The sequence below is a fragment of the Chelonia mydas genome, chromosome 2 (assembly GCF_015237465.2).
Source record: "Chelonia mydas isolate rCheMyd1 chromosome 2, rCheMyd1.pri.v2, whole genome shotgun sequence".
Lineage (NCBI taxonomy): Eukaryota > Metazoa > Chordata > Testudines > Cheloniidae > Chelonia > Chelonia mydas.
In genome coordinates this window covers 62,900,863-62,926,989 of record NC_057850.1, presented here as the reverse complement: position 1 = coordinate 62,926,989, position 26,127 = coordinate 62,900,863, and the positions used below count along the sequence as shown (strand labels likewise).

The 26,127-nt window shown below is 42.1% G+C and overlaps 1 protein-coding gene across 3 annotated transcripts in view; it reads right to left on the bottom strand.

The window, feature by feature from the left end:
• The window catches only part of LOC122461315 (aspartyl/asparaginyl beta-hydroxylase-like), a 73,231-nt gene extending 47,595 nt beyond the window's left edge, over positions 1 to 25,636 (bottom strand). For 2 of the 3 annotated variants that reach the window (XM_037892560.2, XM_043539582.1), the window contains exon 1: positions 25,307 to 25,503. In XM_037892560.2, the coding sequence (XP_037748488.1) occupies positions 25,307 to 25,370 (64 nt within the window). In that variant the 5' untranslated portion in view covers positions 25,371 to 25,503. The other variant, XM_043539581.1, reaches the window with a different exon arrangement.
• Positions 25,637 to 26,127: the final 491 nt, after the last annotated feature.

Here is a 26,127-nt window from a genome sequence, read left to right as displayed (position 1 = left end):
TCCCCAAAGGGCATAGATGAGGTGAGAGGAGCAACAAACTACAACAGTGCTCTGGACCAAAGAGTCAAAATGGATGCTTGGACTGTCTGAACCTCAAGCCCAGCTGCTTTCTTCTGTGGGATCTATCACTCTTTCTGGGGTAGTCGCATTGCCTCGGCGAGGGAAAGGCAGTCCAAGCATGCACTGATGATGATACTGCTGCCACCGCCGTTGAACATCATAGTGGTACCAGAGCACACACTCCCAAGGACCACATGATAGCCCTTGAAGGAGAGCAGAGTCTCATAAGTTTAATTTGAGAGCTGTTTTTGGCTGTCAAAGGGCAAATCCTCAATGGCTTGCTGGACAGTGGGGGCAATGCCTGAATTCCAGACAGGAAGCCCCAGTCATGGAAACTGCAGAGGCCATGATGTCTAGTGTGGACTGCAAGGATGTCTTAGCTACCAAGCAACTCTCAGTGACAAATACCCAAAATCCCTCTTGTAAAGCTTTGGGCAGCTGCTCTGCAAAATTTGCCCCAGCTATCCAGTTGAAGTCTTACTTGGACAGCAAGGCTTCCTGGTTAGCAATTCACATCTGTAAGGAAGAGCTGTAAATCTTCCTACCCATGAGGTCCAACCATTCAGAGTTCCTATCCTTGGGGGTGGACATGAACCTGGCTTCTCCCTCATCAGTACCAGGCATCCGTTGAGTCCAGAAGCTGGAACAAGAGTCAGTGGTTCAGGGTTTCTAACCTCCCTACTTGGTACCAAGGAAGGGTTAAAGGTACCCACAACATCCTGCATGCCAGCATCAACTCCATGCCAGTCCACGCTTTTCTGGGGAGGCAGAAAAATCACTCCAAGACCAAGAGGAGTCTTAATTGGGTCTTCTGGGACCTTTTCCTCAGCACAGTTGATGGAAAACAGCTCCTGTTTCTTCAGAGAGGCACCTGCTCTAGAATGTGAAGCAGCAGCACCCTCAGAGTCCCAGGGTAATCTCCAATCCAGCGAGGGCTTTGGTACTGAAGAAGGCCGCATGGCCTATCCAAACAGTTGCTGCTTCAGATAAAGGTCCCGAGGCCACAAGTCTATTTCTTAAGTGATATGCAGATCACGCAAAGCTCCTTCACATGGCCCTCGCCAAAACAGAGCAAGCACTGCACGTGGGGTTTGCTCCCCCAAACGAAGGACAATGTTTAAACCCCAGTGAAGGCATCACCAAGGAAAATTACTACAATTAACACTACACTAACACGGAGGGTAGTGCTAACTATACACAATGGGGCGGGGGGAGGAAAGGAACTAGTTGTGAGGTTTAGACCACAGAACTCCAACTCTAGCCACGAGCAGTAAAAAGGAACTGAGGGTGTGTTGGGGTGGTGCTGCCTGATTGAGCCGGGGGGGAACGTGGCCATGAGATGCAAGTGACACCCCTCTACTTACAGGCAAATTTCTCCAGCTCCAGTGTACTGGGCATGCACATTCCTAAGTGGAATACACAGCTGTATCTACTCAAAGTAGTAGTCATGATGTGTATCTAGCTGTATGTAGGGCTGGTTGAACCTGGAATTCCCCTTCAGCAGAAAATTCTGGAAGAAAAAAAAAATTTCTTTCTGCATCAGAACAAAATCTCAAATCTTCCAATGGAATGGGAATTAAGATTTTTAAAAAAAAAAATACATACATCAAAATGAGGTTGAAGAGGATCACTGAGCTGGCTGAAGACACTGAAGCCCTGCGACTTGGAGAGTGGAACAAAGAAGCCCTGACTGCTATGGCTCCAACAGGTCTCCAGGCTTTCAGATCTGTGGCAGCCCTCCAGAGAGGGCTGCCAGAAAACCTGCCTGGTTTTTATCAGATGAGGTGACAAAACTGACACATTCCTGTAGACATTTTTCTACTAGCTTTAGTGATGTGGCTTCAGTCCCACGCTGGGGAAATGATTAAGATACCGTGGGAATGGGTGTGAATATAAGCACAGACTAAATATAAAAAGAGATACTGTAAGGTGTTCCTCATGTGAATGTAGAGGGTGTGCTGGGCACCTTAAATGGCAATTTCTAGTTACCAAGGATTAAAAGTTTTCAACTTCTGATTAATTAACACCATGATTCTTCGAGGGAAAATATTTCCCTCCTTGTTCTATACACTTTGTAGTGTACTTCCTATCATCATGTTTAGCTACATGTTCCAATTAAAACTATGGAAGAGCAGCCAGCGGAGATGTTCTTTTGCTGGATTGAATTTCTTTCATGGTTTGAAAGAGTTACCTGTAATGAAAAGAAATTCTAATGGCTACACTTCAATTATCCCTGTACTATGTTGTGAGCATAAAAAAATTACAAAGATCATGGAGACATTCAAAAGGCATTCTAAAAGCTTTTGACAACATTTCTGAAGTTGGGAGCTTCAAGTTTGGTATTTCATTAAAGCAATCTGATTCTCAAAAACATTAAGAACCTGAAGCGATTACCGAGTTCAAACGGGAGTTGTAGAAGCTAGTTAGACAAATCAGAAGTCTAAATCTGGCTTCATATACTCTATTTAGGCTCCAAACTTTTAAAACAAACACCCTTAAGCATTCCTCTTATCCATAATAGAAAGTATCACTTCTCTGCATTAATCCTTAAAAGTTCATTTAACAGAAAACAATTTCCATGAGCAGATTTTCCAACTACTGTCCACATCTTTTCACAGTACTAAGCACGGAAGATGGTATGGTAGATTTCTAGCTAGGTGTGGACCAGTAATCATGCTAATTTTGAATAACTCGAATTCTGGTCAACTCAAATTCCTTTCTTCTCCCCTCAAAGCAAATTACCATCCTATATTTAAAAGAGCACCTAGTTGAAGTGAGCTGTAGCTCACGAAAGCTTATGCTCAAATAAATTGGTTAGTTTATAAAACTGCAGTTCATAACAAGACTTCACACTCTTAGCGTTTGATATGAAACATTTGTCATAACTAGGTATCATGCTCCAATAGCACTATGCAGTAGTAAGTTAGTTATAATATGTACAAAAGCACAGGTTAGGATCTTTAATTGTGAACATTAAAAACAAAAAAAAGTTTTAACAGTACAAATATTACAGTCTGTCAAAGTTCAGCATATGTGTATCTGATCACTTAATATTGCAATGTTTGCAAGACAGTTCATACAGGTAAGATTTATTTTTCATTTCAAATTAAGTCACTCAAAAAAAACCCTCTCCATGCAGGAAGTCAGTCCATATGATGCAGTGGGGCGGGGGGGGGAAGGGGAAGAGGGAGAGAAAGTCAATCACTGCATGCTCTCCACACAAATTACCAGTTTCTGATCTTCATCAGGAAAGAACCACCTGGATAGAATCAGAACTTCACTGCATAAGTTCTCTACAATGAAGAATCCAATAAAAGAATTAGCTTCGAAACAGTTTTAACAAGGGCACTAAGCAGAGGTACCGTATTTCCATGCAGATTTTTAAAAACTGAAGCTTTTTTAAAAGATTGAACTATTTGTTTAGTGGTAGTCTGCGTACAGTTTACAGAAACAGTAAGGGCAAAAGACTTAAACAGTCACTTCATAATATAAGCTTACACAAGTTTGTCTTGTAGCACTACTGCTGTATGTTACTTCAAAGTTTTATTGTAGCAATTGAATATTCAAAGATTCTGTACTTCACGTGCTCAGATTTTCAAAGTTATGCCCGTATAATAAGGTGACTCACATTAGATTCAATGTATGCAGTTAACCCTATACAACTTGACCTCCAGTCGTACTCCAGGACCTACTTTTCATAGCTTTTAATTCCATTGTAAAAATCAAGGTGTTTTGGGTTTTTTTTTTTTTTTTGTTTGTTTCATTTTTGGAGAATGTGGAAAGAGCAAAGATGACCCCTAAAAAGGGTGAAATAAAAAAAAAAAATGGACTGTGCCCTTATTTGTTTTGATAAGGAAGCTGCTTTAACTTTAGAAATTTAGTTTAGAAATTCAGATGCTGCCTACGTTTTTTTAATCGCGGATGTGTACACCTGGAGAACTAACCGATACCAAACACGTGAAACCTGATTATTGCTCTGTACACTTTATAGCTGGACCTATAATTTAGTAGATAGTTATGACACAGTAAGCTTAATCAATTATACAGATCAACATACAGCAGCTTTTCTGTCTTTGTCCAGTATAACTTTATGTATAAACCTAGCATCCTACCTGACCTTATTTTCAGAAGTTCCTTCTGGCACACTTAGGTAGTTATCCTGGAGTCACTCAGCAGTAGGATACCCAGGAAACATGGATACTTCTCCATTATGGATTTCTTTTACTTAAACCCATAATCCCCTGCCTCAGGGATCAAATTTACCATTTTTCCTTCATTTTGTTCTTAGTGGCACTGCAGGATGCTAGATATTCTACATTACCACTAACTCGTTAATGGCATGGGTGGCTTTGCACCTAGCAGCAGCATGAAGTGGAAAGTCATCGTGTAGATAAGGCCTAAGAGGTGATGTAATAATCCCCCTCTCCCCTAACATACATGCTCTCAGAGTATTTGACACTCTAGTACCTATGACTCAAACACATGACAAACATGTAAAAGAAAAGCTGCATCAAAGAACCATAATTTCCCTGATCACCAAATATGCTTCTCCACTGAGGACCTGAAGAACTTCTTCTGCCTTACAGGAAAAACAAACTGATATTCTAGATACTTCTAGAAACAAACTAACTTTTCAAAAGTTATGCAGAGTGCTGATAAATGCTGCTTTCCTTTTATCTAAGATTAATTAGACTGACTCGTGGAAAAAGTTATTGCCTGAGATTCTCTATAACAAAGATTCTGTCTTCGTTATGGAGATTACCAGCAAATGTGACATCCCACATCAAGGGTCCTTGAAATAGCAAAATGGATCTTCCTTAAGGAGCAGTTCCAGATGGTGTGGCAGTAAGGATAAAAGACAAGTAGTAAAAGCTACATCCACCCTGCACTTCCATTAACCACATTGTTCTTTGACTAATTATTGCTTGAGAAACTAGATAGGTGAGGGAATATGTTTTATTGGACCAACTTCTGTTGATGGACAGTACAAACTTTAGAGCAATGCAAAGCTGCTCTTTTGAAGAATGTGACATCCCATATCTACTTCAGAAGAAAAGCTCCGTGTAGCTCAAAAGCTTGTACCATCACCAATAGAATTTGGTCCAATATAATATATTACCTCACCTACCTTGTCCCTCTCATATCCTGGGATCAAAAACAGCAACACCACCACTGCAAATAACTATTTCAAGTATGAGTAAATACACATGATATTCACACTTAAGGTGTTTATGCAATTGTGACATTATCTGATTAAAATATGACTACATAGATCATTGTTGCAACCACCCTTATGTATTTGCAACAAATCTTGTACAAAATGTGGCATGTAAGAGGTCTATGAAACTAAACTGGGAGGAGTGGTAGATACGCTGGAGGGCAGGGATAGGATACATAGGGACCTAGACAAATTGGAGGATTGGGCCAAAAGAAACCTGATGAGGTTCAATAAGGATAAGTGCAGGGTCCTGCACTTACGATGGAAGAACCCAATGCACAGCTACAGACTAGGGACCGAATGGCTAGGCAGCAGTTCTGCAGAAAAGGACCTAGGGGTTACAGTGGACGAGAAGCTGGATATGAGTCAGCAGTGTGCCCTTGTTGCCAAGAAGGCCAATGGCATTTTGGGATGTATAAGTAGGGGCATAGCGAGCAGATCGAGGGACGTGATCGTTCCCCTCTATTCGACATTGGTGAGGCCTCATCTGGAGTACTGTGTCCAGTTTTGGGCCCCACACTACAAGAAGGATGCGGATAAATTGGAGAGAGTCCAGCGAAGGGCAACAAAAATAATTAGGGGTCTGGAACACATGACTTATGAGGAGAGGCTGAGGGAACTGGGATTGTTTAGTCTACAGAAGAGAAGAATGAGGGGGGATTTGATAGCTGCTTTCAACTACCTGAGAGGTGGTTCCAGAGAGGATGGTTCTAGACTATTCTCAGTGGTAGAAGAGGACAGGACAAGGAGTAATGGTCTCAAGTTGCAGTGGGGGAGGTTTAGGTTGGATATTAGGAAAAACTTTTTCACTAGGAGGGTGGTGAAAGACTGGAATGTGTTACCTAGGGAGGTGGTAGAATCTCCTTCCTTGGAAGTTTTTAAGGTCAGGCTTGACAAAGCCCTGGCTGGGATGATTTGATTGGGGATTGGTCCTGCTTTGAGCAGGGGGTTGGACTAGATGACCTCCTGAGGTCCCTTCCAACCCTGATATTCTATGATTCTATGAAAAGGTTATAATTTGCTATCTGTATGCATATATCATTTTTTGTAATTGAAGTTATGAATATTGGCTCTATACCTGGATTTCAAATGTTTGCATCTTGTGGGCATTACCTCAGGAGGTTAGCCAGCACATCTTGGAGGGACTATTCAAATTAAGTGGCTCATTAAGAAACACTTAACTGACAATGGACCATGGGAGATGCCCATCTACACTGAATGGACTGTCCTGCAAACATGCTATTTGAGGTATAGGTAATGGCTTCTACTGCGTTCAAATCTTCATGCATGGACATGTGACTTGCCCATGTGACTCCAAACACTATCTTATCACCTGTAATTTTCCACTAGCTGTGCGGAGGGCTTTGTTTAAAACAATGGGTTTCCCTCCACATTGCAGAAGATATAAAGGGCCTGGAAACACCTCCATTTTTCCTCTATCCTGCCTCTGGACTATGAACTTATATTAATGGGAGCATTCTAACTAAGGAATTGAGGACCTTCCAATGATTTGGAAGCAGCCAGAGACTTGACTTAAGCCAGCAGTTTATTCCATCACTGCTACAAGCCTTAACCAAGAACTTTGCATTTATTGTATGTATTTGATTCTTTTAACCAAGTTTAACTCTCACCTTTTCTTCTTATGAATAAACCTTTAGATTCTAGATACTAAAGGATTGGCATCAATGTGATTTTTGGGCAAGATCTGAGTTATATATTGACCTGCGTGTATGACAGGTCCTTTAGGATCAGGAGAACCTTTTATGTGACGAGACTGGTTGTACAGAACCATTCCCCTTTAAATCCAGTGGTTTTGGTGGTAAGAATAAAAGAACTGGAATGCCTAAGCAAACTGTTTTTATGACTTCTTGTTAGCCAGTATGGTGAAGCAGAAGTTTACTTTTGTTGCTGGTTTGGTATATTTTATGGAAGAATAACTACCAGTTTTGGGTTGTGTTTGCCCTGTTTCTCAGCTGTTTGTCCCGAGTTTGGCATTCTCAGTTGTGGCCCACTGACGCATGATTACAGTAATGCAATAGGAAACAGACACCACCACAAAAATAAGCTTTTGGATCATCCACTCTTTCTGTTCAGTGGCAATATGCTACGCATCCCAAAATGTGAACTATGAAATACAATATCACTGTACAGCGTCCAACAACAGTTTTTGCATATGAATTCAACGTGGATTTTGGTATTTACACAAACAGTGCTTGATAGAGTTAGTCAGGGGAAAGAATTTTTGGGAATTTTTTTGAATTTCAAAAGACTTAAAGCTAATTCTAGTACTTGATTCCATACCAAACACAATTCAGCTTACTACACAGTCTAAGAAGAATAAGCTATTCCATAAGAACTATTAACTACGGTTTGTAACCTGTCCTTTAAATCAGCTACTGTACCCAATGACTGGAAGATAGTTAATGTAAAGCCAATATTTAAGAAGGACTCTAGATGTGATCCTGGCAATTACATACCGGTAAGTCTAAAATTGTCAGACACATAGAAGAACATAAATTGTTGCGCAAAACTCAAACATGGTTTCTGTAAAGGGAGATCATGTCTTACTAATCTATTACAGTTCTTTGAGGAGGTCAAACATGTGGACAAGGGGGATCCAGTGGACACAGTGTACTTAGATTTCCATAAAGCCTTTGACAAGGTCCCTCACCAAAAGCTCTTACGTAAATTAAGCTGTCATGGGATAAGAAGGAAGATCCTTTCATGGACTGAGAACTGGTTAAAAGACAGGGAACAAAGAGTAGGAATAAATGGTAAATTTTCAGAGTGGAGAGGGGTAACTAGTGGTGTTCCCCAAGGGTCAGTTCTAGGACCAATCCTATTCAACTTATTCATAAATGATCGGGAGAAAGGGGAAAACAGTGAGGTGGCAACGTTTGCAGATGATACTCAACTTCTCAAGATAGTCAAGACCAAAGCAGACTGTGAAGAACTTCAAAAAGATCTCACAAAACTAAGTGATTGGGCAACAAAATGGCAAATGAAATTTAATGTGGATAAATGTAAAGTAATGCACACTGGAAAAAATAACCCCAACTACACATACAATAAGATGGAGGCTAATTTAGCTACAACTAATCAGGAGAAAGATCTTGGAGTCATCGTGGATAGTTCTCTGAAGACATCCAAGCAGTGTGCAGCGGCAGTCAAAAAAGCAAACGGGATGTTAGGAATCATTAAAAAAGGGATAGAGAATAAGACGGAGAATATCTTATTGCCCTTATATAAATCCATGGTTCGCCCGCATCCTGAATACTGCGTACAGATGTGGTCCCCTCCTCTCAAAAAAGATACACTGGCATTAGAAAAGGTTCAGAAAAGGGCAACTAAAATGATTAGGGGTTTGGAATGGGTCCCATATGAGGAGAGATTAAAGAAGCTAGGACTTTTCAGCTTGGAAAAGAGGACACTAAGGGGGGATATGGTAGAGGTATATAAAATCATGAGTGGTGTGGAGAAAGTGAATAAGGAAAAGTTATTTACTTGTTCCCATAATATAAGAACTAGGGGCCACCAAATGAAATTAATGGGCAGCAGGCTTAAAACAAATAAAAGGAAGTTCTAATTCACTCAGCACACAGTCAACCTGTGGAACTCCTTGCCTGAGGAGGTTGTGATGGCTAGGACTATAACAGGATTTAAAAGAGAACTGGATAAATTCATGGAGGTTAAGTCCATTAATGGCTATTAGCCAGGATGGGTAAGGAATGGTGTCCCTAACTCTGCTTGTCAGAGAGTGGAGATGGATGGCAGGAGAGAGATCCCTTGATCATTACCTGTTAGGTTCACTCCCTCTGGGGCACCGGGCATACCGGGCACCGGTAGACAGGATACTGGGCTGGATGGACCTTTGGTCTGACCCAGTATGGCCATTCTTATGTTAAGCACCATATGTTCCATAAAATGAAATGTGAAAGATGTTTTTGTAACTGTATATTTTGGTATTATCTACTATGATTTAAATGCCAATGCCCACTATGAAGTAGAATTAAAGAATACACTACCCAAAATTCCAATATGTAGGAGAGATAGCTTGATGAGTTTATTTAGAGAAGGAGGGGGCTGAACGTGGAAAAAAATTACTGAAACAAAGCCAGGTTTAAAAAAGATTGCATTGTGTTCTAAAAAAAAATGGCAAGGTCTGTTGCCATTTTTATCTCTTCCAAATGTAAGTTCCATAGGTCTAGGCCTAGCTCCTGTGAAAGCTCTATGTTGCACTCATGAGCCTCTATCCTTTCATGGACAGTTCTGGTTCCAGTGGAACATGATTGTCATGGTAGAGACAATTTATCCCATAACTATGGTGAATTCTACAGAAGGCCTTAAACATCAGGACACACTTTGAACTGGATTCTCTTCAATGGGTAGTCAATGAAAAGAGCTAAGAACTGGATGAGGTGTTAACAGTGATCTGTACTACACCAAGCATGTGCGCCTGGGTCTACCTTCTTACATTCAAATGCAAGTATCTTGGGCCACACTTTGCTCAGGCCGTGAACCTTGATAGAGAAGGGTTGTAGAAAGAGCTCATGGATACGTGATCTGGCAATACCCCACTAGTCCAAATGTTTTCTGCTTCTCAACAGTTAGCTGAGCCATAAGAATTCAAAGCAGCCTAAAACCACAAAGCCAACAATAGAATACCCACCCTATCCACAGGGGTACGTAGCTTTCTGTTATACATTTGGACACCCAGGGAAGAAAAACATGAGCAAACAGAAACAAGAAAAAGATAAAATAGGATACAAGAGAATAAAAACATCAGATTTGTGCCAAGTCATGGCTACATTTGCACAACAGCAGCTTTTCAAAGACTGCACATGTAACTGCAGAATTTTTTTCTCATTGGAGAAAAAAATAAAGAAAGAAAGAAAGAGGCCTGTTCACATTTAGCAAGTTGTTCCTTCAGAAGTTTGGATTACAGGTTTTAAATCAGATGTTGGAAGAAATACAGTATCCCAAACCACTAAGTCTGTATTTGAAGAACGGCTTCACCTTCAAAGATAGTCCAAGCTACAGGAAGAGTCCCCTTCGTTCTTCACATTTAAAAAAATGCCAGTTAAACCTATAATTATATATGTGGAAGTCCCAAACTTCTGTGTGACTGGATTTCTCAGAGCTTGTCCTCACAGGAGAGCAACTGCAAAATAAACTCGGGTCTGAATTTAAAGTGCAATAGCTATTCTGCACTAGCATCCCATGTGGACACGCAGTATTGAATAAGTGTCCGCACATGGAGCTAATGCGAAGAAGTTTTTGTGCAATAGCTACTTCACCATGTAGACAAGCTCTTACATTCAGCAAACCTAAGAATTTTTAAACCATTCATCTAAAAGTATTCGACTACCTTAATTCTTCTCCAAACACACCATTAAAACTCATCCTTGTAAAAAGGACTTGGACTTGAAACAGCAGCATTTGAAGTATAAGAAATGTTGCTCTAGAACAGGGGTTCTCAAACTTCATTGCACCACGACCCCCTTCTGACAACAAAAATTACTACACAACCCCAGGAGGGGGGACTGAAGCCTGATCCTGCCCCCAGTCCTGCCACTGGGGGAGGAGGGGACCCCAAACTCCACTACTCTGGGCTGGGAGGCCAAAGCCAAATGCCAAGGGCTTCGACCCGAGGAAAGGGGCCTGTAACTTGAGCCCTGCTACTCAGGGCTGAAGACTTCAAGCTTGGTGGGTTCAGGCTTGGCCCCAGGCCCCAACAAGTTTAAGACAGCCCTGGCAACCCCGTTAAAATGGGGTTGTGATGCACTTTAGGGTCCCGACCCATAGTTTGAGAACCACTGCTCTAAAAAAATCAGGACAATTTCCTTCATTTTCACTACAGTAAGCCAAGTAATAAAAAACTGGCTCATTTTTAAAGTGCACAAGCTAGAGAGTTTATTAAATCTGGCCTCAAATTGAATTTGGTACAGTGCCACAAAGTTGGGTATTAGTAGTTTCGTGCATGATATTACTTAAGATAGGAACAAATGGATTTTAAGAAAAAATATAATGGAAAGTCATACGCTTAGTTATCCCTTTTCCCCCTTATGTTTTTCCCTTTATATTTTCTGTATTTCCTCCCCTCCTGCCCCCACATCATTCTAGTATCGAAAACTAGTCTTTCAGAGAGATATTAGTATGGCAGTATAACTTATGCACTTTGAAATAATTAAACTACCACCACCAAACCCTCTACTTCATGACTGAAAGTGACTTGAATTGCTTTACTAGTAACAGAGCAGAAGAGCTTCCCAGCAGGAGACTGGCTCGTCTGTGACAGCAGCACCTTCAGCAGAATCTTCAGACCAACTCCCTGCTCATCAATTTAAGTGCCAGTTGAAGAAATGCGCTCCATTTCCGGATGCTCCCTAAAGTCTATTCTGGGTAAGAGACATAACAGGAGATTTATGAAAGTTATTCATCACCACTAACAACCTGTCAGAATGCCTAAAAAAAGTACCCCTGACTGAAGAGTACCTGGGTCAAACTGAACCCCTGGAAAGACCAAAGTAATGCTTATTGGCAAATGAAAATGCTTTGAAGAACTTTCCGAGACATCACAGAAGGCAGAGCAAATTTTTGTCAGTTTCATGGGGGGGGGGAGGAGAGGGGCTTGGAGCACTAAAAATGCAAAGAAACATAAATATTTAATTTTCAAATCCTTCATTTTAAAAGTGTCTATTCTGAATCAAAATGGTTCACTTAGAAATTTCCTTCAATTAAAAAAAAAAAGTGTTAAAAAGTGCTTGAAACACTTTTTTTTAAAACTTAGATTCACAAAACGACTTCTTTAAAAATGTTCAGAGTTGCCAGTGAATCAAAAAAAAAAAATCTATACACTATACACTGAAATGTAAGTACAATATTTATATTCCAATTGATTTATTTTATCAATTATATGGTATAAGTGAGAAAGTAAGCAATTTTTTAGCAATAGTGTGCTGTGACACTTGCATCTTTTAATGTCTCAGTTTGTAAGCAGTCAGTTTCAAATTGTAGTTTGAGGCCTGGGGTCCTAATCTACGAAGCAATTACTCTATGTTGTTTTTGGAAAGGGTTTAGGAATATGTTTACTGGAATGATTAAGGGATGAAAGGAACTATTTTGTAGGTGGCTGGCAGAGTTCCTGCCTGAACTGTTTAAGTACTTAAATAATAAAATAATGATAATGGATCAACAACAAGCTATATGAAAGACAGAATTTCTATCTGTCAATATAGTTGTGCTCCTCTGGAACAATTCAGACGAAGATCAAGATGAAGTATGAGAGCTGGGGACAAAGCATTCTCAGTTGAGAGGATCGGTCTATGGAATATACAGACTGGGCAAATCCAGTCTGACTGTGACAGAGTGCTGAGAACAAGCAACTGAACCCGCACTCTGATCACTGTAAATCCAATTAGTTCCCTCAGAGAGGGCCTAATCGAGGGAAGAAATGACTAATTACTAGATCAGCTTGGGCTGGAGGAGCTAATTAGTCCATTAACTGCAAGAGTAGAAAAGGAGTACAGGAAGGACAGTATTAAGTAGAAAAACTTTAATGCAATGGGTGCAGGTGCTTGGTTACTTCCCAATTTCAGAGCTGTTTGTTTCCCTTCCATAGATGTGGATCCTCTACATTTATTAGCTCTAAATTCTTATACCACACCCATCTCTGCACTATCTATTAAGTAAGAACAAGATGAGCTCTCGTCTCCATTTCATCGGGAGTTTTGTTTTTTAATATCTGGTTTTGGTGCAGTTACTGAGGGAAGGTTAGACTGAAGGGAGTTTTACACTTTGCTCTGAAGGAACTGACGTTCATGGCTATTTCAGTATCTTTCAGGTAAGAGTTCCAGTCATGGGCCAGTTGCTGAGAAAGCTCCATGTCTTACACACACAAATTCCACGCTTTAGGTTGACCAGCTCATTTTTTTTCCAGTTGGTCACAGGTGACCCAGGCAGCAGTTTCTGAGAGATAGCCTCTGACTGGCTCTTCAATAACCTGGAACAATCTCATGGATTCAAAGATGAGTTCTGAAATATGGAATCTGATATACAAGAAGCCAAAGAAGAGACGAAAACATTGTGGTGGTGATGTACTCTGGATCCTGTGATGCAAATCTGACAGGCTGCTTTAAAAACAAAAAAAACCCACATCAAGGTTATTCTGAAGTAGAATGTGTTACAGTAATAAAGCCTACAGGTCATGGATGTATGGTGACATTGCAGTCACTATCCTGCAGGATGATGAGGAGCAGTTTCTGCTCTAAACTGTTCTGGCTATTTTACAGTATAGTTTGCTCACCTTCCACTTTTGGTGTCCTCTGTAAGTTTGATTAAAAATTAACCCCAAAGAACGACAAGTAGTAGCCATCCATGGTGTGTCGATAGAGAGGCATGTTATGTGAGGAGTTTTATTATTTTGCTTTCTGCTTTAAAGTTTTTGGACAGAAATCCTTAGAAACGCTAAAAAACATACACTGAAGTATAGATAGCAGAAACAATCAGTATTTTAGGACTGACAGATCTTTATCACTGCAACAAGCTGCTCCACAAATCACATAGACATTACTAGCCACTGGTAAAGCTAAGTTTCAGAGTAGCAGCCGTGTTAGTCTGTATCCGCAAAAAGAAAAGGAGGACCTGTGGCACCTTAGAGACTAACACATTTATTTGAGCATAAGCTTTCGTGAGCTACAGCTCACTTCATAGGATGCATTCAGAACCAGGCAAAACATGTCAGCATCAGCCAGACGAGTTACAATCTATCTTTTTGGATGAATTGGTTTAGAAAGGCAATGTTGAAAATCAGAAAGCATATTTGGTAGTTTAAGGTTACCTGCTCCAAACCCAAGTATTCTGACCAATTAGTAGTGTTAAAAATATAGCTAGAGGCCCACATTAAGTGGCAATTTGATCAGAGACCCAGCCAGTAGCTTGTTAATGCAGTATCCATCTCTTCACTATCAAGTATTTGCAGAATTTTAAATTGATGTTTCAAAACTCCCATAATGCAGTTTGGAATCATAGAAAGGCCGGAGTAGTTCAACTAGTGAAGTACAAATAGTAGGTATTCTGTCATGGTCATGTAATATCCATCTAAAAAGTGCTAAGAAACCAAAATAAGATCTGCATATTTTTGAATAACTGCTACAGGAAATTGTGAAGAAAAGATTTCATCTTGACCTAAAAGTGAAATTAAAGAACTGAACTGATTATTTAATTGAATGGAACAATTAATTCTGGCACATTAACCTTCAGAAATGGGGTGAGGCGCACTGGGACTTCAGACTAGTCCAAACACTTATTAGCAAACACTTACATAGCACTAACTTTACAGAGTTATTAAAAAAAAATCCATTCCTGCAAGAATTTACCATTTAAAGTAGACAAAGGAAAGTATAGAGAGATCAAAATAGGGCAAAAAGAGCAGATGCAGTATAGGAGTTTAAGTCAATGAAATAAAGCAAGCCATCAAAGCAGGTGTGTCATAAATATAAAGGGAAGGGTAAACACCTTTAAATCTCTCCTAGCCAGAGGAAAAACCCTTTCACCTGTAAAGGGTTAAGAAGCTAAGGCAACCTTGCTGGCACCTGACCAAAAAGACCAATGAGGAGACAAGATACTTTCAAAGCTGGGGGCGGGGGGAACAAAGGGTTCTCTCTGTCTGTCTTTTGCCGGGACCAGAGCAGGAATGCAGGTCAGAACTCCTGTAAAAAGTCAATAAGCAATCTAGTTAGATATGTGTTAGATTCTCTTTTGTTTAAATGGCTGATAAAATAAGTTGTGCTGAATGGGATGTATATTCCTGTTTTTGTGTCTTTTTGTAACTTAAGGTTTAGCCTAGAGAGATTCTCTATGTTTTGAATCTGGTTACCCTGTAAGGTATTTACCATCCTGATTTTACAGAGGTGATTCTTTTACTTTTTCTTCAATTAAAATTCTTCTTTTAAGAATCTGATGGCTTTTTCCTTGTTCTTAAGATCCAAGGGTTTGGGTCTGTGTTCACCTATGCAAATTGGTGAAGATTTTTATCAAGCCTTCCCCAGGAAAGGGGGCATAGGGCTTGGGTTCTTTCCCTGTTATATTTGTTAGATGCTTGGTGGTGGCAGCAATAAAGTCCAGGGACAAAAAGGTAAAATAGTTTGTACCTCGGGGAAGTTTTAACCTAAGCTGGTAAAAATAAGCTTAGGGGGTTTTTCATGCAGGTCCCCACATCTGTACCCTAGAGTTCAGAGTGGGGAAGGAACCTTGACAAGGCATCAGGCGGGATCTCAAGGAGGAATGAGTGAGGATGCTTAGAGAAAAAGAGGATGCCATTCCACAAGCAGGGAGCAGAGTGAAAGAGCATTTAGATGAGAAAGTACTGGAGGAGTTTGACAGAAGAGCAAGTCAAAGGCACTGGAAAAATTCAGCTTCTTCGAAGACCTTGGAGATAACAGGGAAGGGAGATGAGGCAACAGAGAGAAACAGGACTTGTTTGTACAGTTTTGTACCACTCTCTTGAGAGTTTCAAATAGATATAATTAAGGTAGTACATCATACTAATATGGATGCAGTTAAACTAATATTACTCCTGGGGGAATTCTGTGTCAAAAAATTAAAAATTCTGCACACAATATCTTCAAATTCTGCAAAATTCTGCAAAATTCTGCATGTTTTATTCATCAAAACAACACAATATAATCACACCAGTTTCAATTATTTTTGGTAATTTATTTCAAAATACCTGTCAGCATTCTGCCTGTAACAATACAGACAACAACAAAAATTCAGGAAATGTTTTTTGACAAACAGATTCCTTACTAGGTATATTAATACAGAACTCCGAGTAATAATTCATTTAAGCTACAATACAGAACCGTATTTCCCTACCCCTCAGAAGGCTTGGGGAGACGGGGTAATGGAAGAGCTGAGGAAGAGGGAAGGAGATTGGGTGTGAACTTGGAGGGTTGTTGAATATGGGTGGGAAAAGTATGGAACAGATTTTGGGGGAGACATTGTTACGAAGCTTCCCCCTGCAGACCCTAGCTGACCCCTAGCCTCTCCCATTAGTCAGGCACATCTGCCCCTGTCCCCATGCATCCCTGCACCCCCGATCCCTATGTGTCCCTCCACCCCCATTCAGACACCCACTCCACGCAACCCAATGTGACCCTGCACCCCGTCCCTCTGTCCCCATGTGTCTCTGTGCCCCCACTCAGCCACCCCTCTGTCCCTATGTGGCCCTGCACCTTCCTCCTTCCTGTGGCCCTACACCTCCACTCCCATTCAGCCCCTACCAGTTTGTTCTCCCCCAGGTAGCCCTTATAAGCCCCTATCTGACTCCCCAGCAGCCCCACGCTGTCTGTCTCCCCATAGCCCCTGTCTCCTGACCTCGCCGGACAGGCGCTGTGAACAACACAGGCTCTTTCTCTTCCCTACCTGGCCAGGAGCTGCTACTCTGTTCTATCGTCACAGTGCCCTCTGGTGGATAAAAGGTGGAACTGCAGCAACTTTCCAGCCAACCTTATTTTCAGCTGGGGCTGCCTGGGAGGCTGCTCTGTTCTAGCAGCACAATGCCCTCTGGTGGGCAAAAAGCAGAACTGCAGCAACTTCCAGGCAGAGTTTTTTTCTGTGCAAAAAATTAAAATTGTGCAGCTCATTAATTATGCATGCACACAGTGGCACAGAATTCCCCCAGGAGTATAGTATGAAGGTGCTGCTATTAGTATAGCTTAGTCCCATAAATTTAGCAGGAAAAGCTGTACCAATACAAGGCACCTTTTTACTGGTACAACTGCATCCACACAAGAAGTTGTACCGATTTAATATTTTTTAGTTAAAAGATCTGCAATCATACCCTAGCCAAAACAGTTAAAACAGCCCAAAAAACTGTATAGATCAGGATTTCCTCAAGATAAGCTTGAATGCAGATAGGAAAGAGAAGAGGAGAGCAATCAATAAGGAGGAAAATGAATGAAGAGGGATTATGGCAAATTAGGAGATGAGAGTAATAATTTTGAGTTGATAAATCACAGTATTTGAGCTAGAGAGAAGCATGGAGATCTCAGAAAAATGCAGGAGGACAATGAGAATGTAAGAACTACCATACTGGGTAAGACAAATGGTCCAACTAAACCCAATATCCAGTCTTTGATAGTGGCCTGTATGAGCTTCAGGGAAGTGCACAGAACAGGGCAGTTAGAGTTATCCACTCCTCTTCCTATCCTAGCTTTCAGAAGTCAGAGGTTTAGGAGGGTTTCTGACCATCTTGAGTAATAGCCATTGATGGACCTATTATTCATGAATTTATCTGGTTTGTTTTTTTTAAACCCAGTTATACTTGTAGCCATCACAACATTCCATGGCAACAAGTTCCACAACCTTCTGTCTATTCATTTCACTTGGTGACCCCTGGTATTTGTATTGTGGGAAAGGGAAAACAACACTTGTCTATTCACTTTTTTGGCACCCTTCATGATTTTATAGGCCTCTATCATCCCTTAGTCACCTCTTTTCTAAGACGAGCAGGCCTAATCTTTTTAAGTCTCTCCTCATATGGGAGCCATTCCATAGCACTGGTCATCTTTGTTTCCTTTCTCTGAACTTGTCCTTTTTGAGATGAGGCAACCAGACCTGTACACAGTATTCAAAGTGTGGGCATGCCATAGATTTGCATAGTGGCATTATGATATTTTCAATCTCATTTTCTATCCCTTTATTAATAGCTCCTAAGTTTCTTCTAGCATTTTTGACCACTGCTGTGCATTGAGATGAAGTTTTCAAGAGATTATACACAGTGGCTCCAAGATCTCTTTCTTGAGTAGCAACAGCTAATTCATACCCTATCATTATGTATGTGTAGCTGGGATTATTTTCCCAATGTGCATTACTTTGCACGTATCAACACTGGGCAACTAAATGACAGGTGAAATTCAGTCACTCACTTTTGTGAGATCCCTCTGTAACTGTACCTTAAATAATTTTGTATCATCTGCAAACTTTGCCACTTCACTGTTCACTCCCTTTTCCAGATCATTAATGAGTATGTTGAACCTACAGGTCCCAGAACAGATGCTTGTGAGACCCCCGCTGTTTACCTCTATCCATCGTGAAAATTGAACTTTTATTCCTACCCTTTGTTTCAGACCTTTTAAGTAGTTATTGATCCATGACAGGACCCCTGTTATCCCTTGGACTACTTAGTTTCTTTAAGAGTGTTTGGTGAGGAATCTTGTAGAAAGCTTTCTAAAAGTCCAAGTACACTATATCAACTGGATCACCCTTGTCTGCATTTGTTGACATCCTCAAAGAATTCTAATGGATTGGGGAGGCATGACTTTCCTTTACAAAGGCCATGTTGACCCTTCCACAACATATTGTGTTTCTCTGTGTGTCTGATAATTCTGTTCTTTACTACAGTTTATAATACCAGTTTGCCTGGTACTGAAGTTAGGCTCACCAACCTCTAATAGCCACGATCACCTCCGGAGCCCTTTCTAAAGATCATCATTACATTAGCTACCTTCCAGTCATTTGGTACAGAGCCTTGCTTCAGCAACAGTTTACATACTACAGGTTACAGTTCTGCAATAAGAGATAAAATTAAAGAGAAGATAAAGGTCTCCTGCTGGACCCAAATTTTGCCTTTAAAGAAGTTTGCAGGATTCTGGAGAAAGGACAGAACTAATCACTCCACTACTCCAAAGTAACTGGAGAATCCTCCTCTGATCTTCAGAAGACTATTGAAAGGCAGATGATTGAACATTCACACACAAATAAATAGGTCTCTCTTGTCCAAGCGCATCATTTGCTATGAGAAAGGGGAGTAGCTCCCCCCACCCCCAGAGTTGGTCCCCCACAAACTTTTCATAGTTCCTTGCAAGCTGATGCTCAAGTGCCTCCTCCAGACCCTCTACTCCCAGTTGGACAGGAAGCAGCAACAGCCTAGAAAAGAGCAGAGTACAGAGTGAGCTGGGCCCAAATCCCTGCCCTGGGCCAGCCATCAGTGAGAGACACTCTCCTGCCCACTACTGCTTCCCACCCCCACCTACATATTCTCCAGGATAGGACTGACATGCTACCTCCTGACCCTCCTCCAGGATGGAACCACCCATTAACCTCTCCACAAACAGCAACCCCCAGAATTTTTCCAACTTGATATCCTTGATCTTATCTAATATACTTAAATTGTAAGTAACTTGATGCAGACACTGTCTTTTGTTGTGTGCGTGTGCCGTGCATAGCACAATGGAGCACCAGTCTCTCATTGGTGAGTGTAGGTTCTACTGTATACAAATATTAAAAGTTTTATAGGGGATATATGCCCTGAAACATGAAGGGTTTAAGCCAGCCACCAACTGCCATGATGGGTTAGAAAGATACTTCCCAAGTTATACGTAACAGGCCATTAGGGAGGTTCTTGAACCTTTTTCCTAAAGCCACTGTCACACACAGGATACTGGACTAAATGGAATATTGTTCTGATAAGTAGGAAAACAGCTATAATTCAAGGGAAAGCTGCAAATGTTTGATAAGGAATTAGATTGTAGGTAGCCTTTTTTTTAACAAAAACAAAACAAACAACAAATATGCACTTGAATTTTTCTGCTCTGATACACAGCAGGCTTATTATATGTACCCCAAACCCTCAATACGCACATTCTGACAAACTGAAAATGCTAACCTTTACAGCAAATCTTCTATATCTAATGCATTTTACTACTAAAGTGCATCGCTAATACAGAAGTTTTTATAACAAACCATATCCAAAAGAAAACGCCACAAAAATCATCCTTAATAATGAAGTTATAACTATGTCTTCATTTCAATTTCAAGGTCAAAGCTTTCTAATTCACTTACATATCCAATGTGACTTGATAATATCTATAGGGATAGTGTCATACTACTATTAATGTTGAGTAAGATTTCTATTCAGTTTCACAATGTAGAAGTTAGCGACCCCAAAACAATTTGAAGTTATCAGTTACATATCCAAAGACAACATTTTGTTTTATACACTAAGTTACTGACTGTATTTAAATATATAACAGATTACAAAGTCTCTCAGTTATTAAGAGCAAAATTAAGTCTTGCACTAGTAAAAGTTGGGTATGGAATACTACCAGCATATGTTTGTATCAACTCTGAGAAACACAAGAATAGTTGTAGGAAAAAAAATTGTTGGAAAAGCCACTGTAATTTCTCAATGTAAGAACCATAGCATTCAATTACTTCATAGTAAGATCTGAAGCAGTCACACACTCCACCGGCAATTCCAAAATCTACACCGACAAAGAAACTCACTTGATGAATACCTTGTAAAACAAATCAACCTCAGATTAATTTATATAAACCTCTTCTTCTCCTACTTGTTTTCTGCCCCATACCATGTAACTATATTGCAGGGGTGGCCAAACTGTGGCCCACAAGCCACATGTGGCTCTTTTACCATTGAAGAGTGGTGTGCAGAGCCTTCCATGCCCCTCCCCAATCACCACCTACTGGACTGGGGGCGGGGCGGCACCTTGGGACCTCTGCCTTGCAGCAGTGTGGTGGAGTAGAGGCTTCTGCCCAGCGAAGAAGGGGGTCTCGAGGCTCCAGCCAGGACTTGGGGCTTCAGCAGGAGCGGGGCTGAAGCCAGACACCTCTGCGGGTGCACTCCTGCTCTCCAACTTCTGAAGATTGTTGTATGCGGCTCGGAGGGTCAGTAAATTTGGACACCCCTGATATATTGCTTCTCAAACTTCATGCTCAATGATGCTTTATACAAATGTTAAATAGTTAGATTTAAACCATGAACCAATACCCTATACAGTAACTCCTCACTTAAAGTCCTCCTGGTTACATTGTAGATCAATTAGGGAACATACTCATTTAAAGTTGTGCAATGCTCCCTTATAACGCTGTTTGGCAGCCGCCTGCTTTTCCACTGCTTGCAAGAGCTGCCCGTTGCAGCTAGCTGGTGGGGGCTTGGAACCAGGGTGGACCGGCAGCCCCCATTTCAGCTCCCCGCTCCCTTAAGTGCCCTGTGCAGGAGCCGCCCAGCAGGCTACTAACTGCCAGCAGTTCAGCTGTTCCTCCCCCCACTGCCATGTGCTACTCCTGCCCTCTGCCTTGGAGCTGCTCTCCGGAGCCTCCTGCTTGCTGTGCGGGGAGAGAAGGAAGAGGGGGGCTAATGTCAGGGTGCCTTGTAGAGTGTGAGGGGGGCTAATGTCAGGGTGCCTTGTAGAGTATGAAGCTACATTAACAACAACGAGTTAACCCTTGAGGGCTCAGCCAATTGCTAGTTCATCATTTAGCAGTAAGGCATCCCCTAGGAAATATCCCAACCTTTGACTTCACCACATCAACCAAGCTTCACAATCATCATCACTGTGTACCAGTATTAAATTGTTTGTTTTAAACTTATACTGTGTGTGTGTGTGTGTGTGTGTGTGTGTGTGTGTGTGTATGTATATATATATATATATAGTCTTTTGTCTGGTGAAAAAAATTTCCCTGGAACCTAACTCCCCCTATTTACATTAATTCTTATGGGGAAATTGGATCAGCCTAATGTCGTTTCGCTTAAAGTCACATTTTTCAAGAACATAACTACAACGTTAAGCGAGGAGTTACTGTATTTAAAATTTGGAAATACACCTCGTCCCTCTTCAAAGGGCATGTATTTCTCGATGGGACCCCTGGCAATGATGACTAGTTAGTAGTGGGAAATAAGACATTGTTTTGTTTGTTTTAAGAAAGTAACAAAGCTGCTCCATTCTGTTCCAGGAGAGATTAAGCCCCAAAACTGCTAGAGGTAAGGTCTGCCCTGACTTCCACCCCAATGCACTGAATTACATAGAAACTTGCACCCATGCTAACCTAAGTGTCGCTTTTCAGCAAGATCACCACCACCAACTGTAGGCAACTCAAATATTTATGAAAGAAAAAACTATTTACAAACATTACAAATATGTTAAAAGATACTTTGACATCTGAATTTTCAGAATGGTAAAATGAACAACATGGATAGAGTTTTATTTGTGGTCTTAAAAGCACATGCTATTTAAAGTCAATTCTAATTTTTGGTTTAAACTTCAAAGTCTATACCAATTTCAACTTCTGTATAACAATTTCAGGAACTCAGACTGTTTCAGATTTCATCTACTTGTGAGACTAATACCAAAATGGTCAGACTTTGGTGCCTAAACATAGGTGCCTAAATAAATGTCCTGATGTTCAACAGTACTGCAGTTCCTACTGACTTCACTGGCTCCACCGTCCATGGGCAATGCTAGGTGGGAAGCCAAGTCTTCCTCCATTAGTTGCTGAGAAAAGGAAGGATAGCTGAAATCTTTCCAAGGTGCTTCCCCAGTCAGAGGGCTCTATCTTTCACACCCTCATGTTGCAAATGTCAACTTTATTTCCCCACCACGTCACACCTCTCTTTTCTGGGAGCTGGAGTGAGGAGAGGAGCTTTCTCTACCTCTGTCTCCAAAGACACCTAGTTGCTAATGCAATGTAAGGAGTCTCCACCACTTTCATTCCTGTTGAGCAGCCATTGTCCAGTGCCTGTCTCTGCTGCTTCTTGGTTTTCTCAGGCAGCAGCAAGAAACTGACCCAAGACTTGTCATTTACATGCAGCTACCCACAGAGTTCTGATTAGAAGTAGTCAAAAGTGACAATACTTTGGTTACCATTTACTCTGCTGCATCTTGGGACTGTGCTGCAGATTTAGACAGACCCCCCTGCTTCTGTTTACACTGTTCACAACCGGAAGGTGCCCTATGCAAGCTTACAGGCCCGACCTTTTTAAAATAAAAGGACAGATTTTGCAGAGGTAAAAAATGTTGTTAAAGCTAATGTTAAAATTATATGATACACAAGTTGAGAACAGAGCGTCTGTATATCTGGGTATAGTGCTTAGATTATCCACAAATACAAAGTTTGTTGAAAAACTCTTAAAATACATATAGTACATAATCGGCAATAACCCAAATTTAGGTAAATTTGATTATACAGTCTAGATATTGGAACCCGAATACTCGAGTACATCATTCATGAAAAGGTATACAGAGAATTGGTTGTAGAAAGAAAATATAGGAATGAGTGTATATCGCCCCTCAGTAATTGAGCACTTAGGATGGGTTGTCCCTTTGTAGATATAATCCATCAGAGAAATATTTTAGTTACTTTCCGATTTTGCTTTTCATCAGCACTGTACGTTCCTGGGAAAGGTTCTTACTCACGACAAGTAAATGAATTTTTCAAACTCTGATCAAGAGGTTTTGTTTTGTTTAATTTGAACTATTAAGTATTATCTATGTTGGAGTTCTCTGTAGCATTCAAGATTCTATACAGGATGAACACTTTCAATGTATTGTTTTTCAAAACATGCATTTTACAGAATTTTACACTGAAATAAGCTCCTTCTGTTGTTGCTGTATGGACACTTATTATAATATCATATTGTCTTCATAATTCCTGAATCAACTGGGCTAGAGAAATTTAAGGGATACACCAGCAACTAACCTAATTAAGCTTGGTGTAACTGGAAAGCTTGGCTCTTTCACCAACAGATGTTGGTCCAGTAAAAGATATTACCTCAGCCACCTTGTCTCTTTATAGCACCATATGAAACCATTGCACTCAATTATCAAGGGGATCAATATGGGTAAAATGTCACAGGTATGAACTTCTCATCCAGCACTGCGAGCTCTACTAGGACTATGCACATGTGTGATATTACATACGTGAAATGCAAGGCCAATGTCACATCTGTGCCAGTGGTGTCAAATGAAACTGAGAAATTATAAGTCCAAAAGAGCTAACCAAGTACAGACAGAAAGCTTGTTCACTGTAAAGCTAAAAAGATCAGATCCTTACAATCTGTACAGTTATACAATTGCCAGAAAGGCATTCATATACTTTCACCTGACAAGTACTTTCCTTCCATTAAGGTTAGCTTTATTGTGTTACAGGAGTTTACTGTAAACATTTATTAATTTACTTCTATGATTAGGTTTGTTGACCCAGTTTCAAGTTGTTCATCTCTCTTACACTCTAAAAATAAGTCTTGCTTTATAGCCGCATTTTTCATACTGCAGTTACATTTAAGTAAGAAGCCTACAGATTAAGAATGACAGTTTTCAAACGTGGTTGCCTCAAGTGAAGATCTCAAATCCAAATTTGGACAGCTAACTAAAAGCAGCTGGATTTTAAAAAGGTGCTAAACAGCCATATTTTCCACTGACTGCAATGCTCAGCACCTTTTTTAAAAATCAGACTGCTTTTTACAGGGGAATTTAAGACACACATGGACGCCTCTCTTAGACACTCAAGTTGGTAATTACTGGCCTAAGCACACCTAGGGATATGTCCAGCTCTTCTCATTATTAATCCTCTGTCATTTGGAATCTCCCTGCTTGCTGAGCCAGACTCTAAGCTTTCCCTCCACTTCAACTCCAGCAAAAAAGGGGAATAAATGAAATTTGAGTAACAGATTTAAACCATCTGTTCCTACCTCCCCGCCCTCCAAGAGCTGAGCTGACACGTAAACACACGGAGGAGGCTGAAGGTGACCAGGCAGCGAGAGGGAGGCAAATACACACACCCGCTGCCGGGCGCTTCCCGGCACCCGCTGCCCCGCCTTCACCTCCCGACCCGCAGGAGCCCGGAGTGCAGCGAGGCGCTCCCCGGGCCCAGCCACAGGAGCCACGGACTCAAGAGAGCGGCAACTTCGAAAATGCTGCAGCAGCAGCCGCCGCCGCCGCAGCCCCCCTCCCGCGGGACACCAGCCGCCCCGGGACTCGCGTCGCGCCGGCCCCACCCCCGGGGCACCAGGGGCCGAGACTGCTGCTGCTGCAGCGCGCCCCCGCCCCCCCGCTACGGGCGCCCGGTGCGGGACTGGCTCGAAGGGCGGGCGCCGCCGGGCACAACGGGGAGCGGCGCCCCCTTGCCCGGCGCCCCCAGGAGCCGCCCCGCCGGCTCTGCCCCAGCCTGTTGCGCGGCCCCAGCCCCCGCGCGGGAGAGGGGGCAGCCGGCGAGGGGGGCAGCGCTGACCTTTCCTGGCCCCCTGGCTGGGGCTGCTGCCGGCGCCTTTGGAGGGGTTCCTGCGCGGAGCCATGTCACCGCCTGTCAGGGAGCGGAAGGGCAGGAGCGGGCTCCCAGGCACTGAGCGAGGACACAGCCGCGGCAGCCGCCTGACCCTGCGTGTGTAGCCACTGCAGTCAAAGGACCCGCCCCGGCTACCGACAGACAGCTACCTCCGCCCAATCCTAGCGCTCTCGTCGGCATCACTTGCGTCTTATTGGTGTAGACACGAGGACTGGGCGGGACACGTTGCCCTTTTCTCCCCTTCCCTTTCCGAACCGGCCGCTTGGAACGTGGCAACATGGAGCGAGCGCTCTCGCGAGGATTCAGCTTCTGACCCACTGGGAGAAGTGCGCGCGCTGTCCGCGAGGGGGACGTGGGCGGGGCTGCTTAGGGGGGTGGGGGGCCTGCAGGCCTGGTGTGGCTGCGTGCTCCGTAGAGTTGTTTAGCCAGGGCTTGGGGCGTGACCCTGGTCTCAGCTGCATGCTCACCTACTTGTGCTGCTAAGTGATCCTCCGTGCCTCAGTTTCCCTATTTCTAGGAAAGGGACAGTGCTCAGTTACCTGTGCAAAAAAGCAGCGTGCAATCATGATGTGAGGAGTATTGGAACTGGCTAATGCTGTCTGCTACTGTTCACCCAGCTGTGGTTTGTGCCAGAGGTTCTGAGCTTCATTCAGGTGGTCTGCGGATAGTTCCCTCTAAGGTGCATGCCTTGGCAGCCGCACATGAGGGAATGCAGTGTCACCCACCTAATTAGTGGAGCTGCACAGGTATGGCTTCCCTAATTAGGT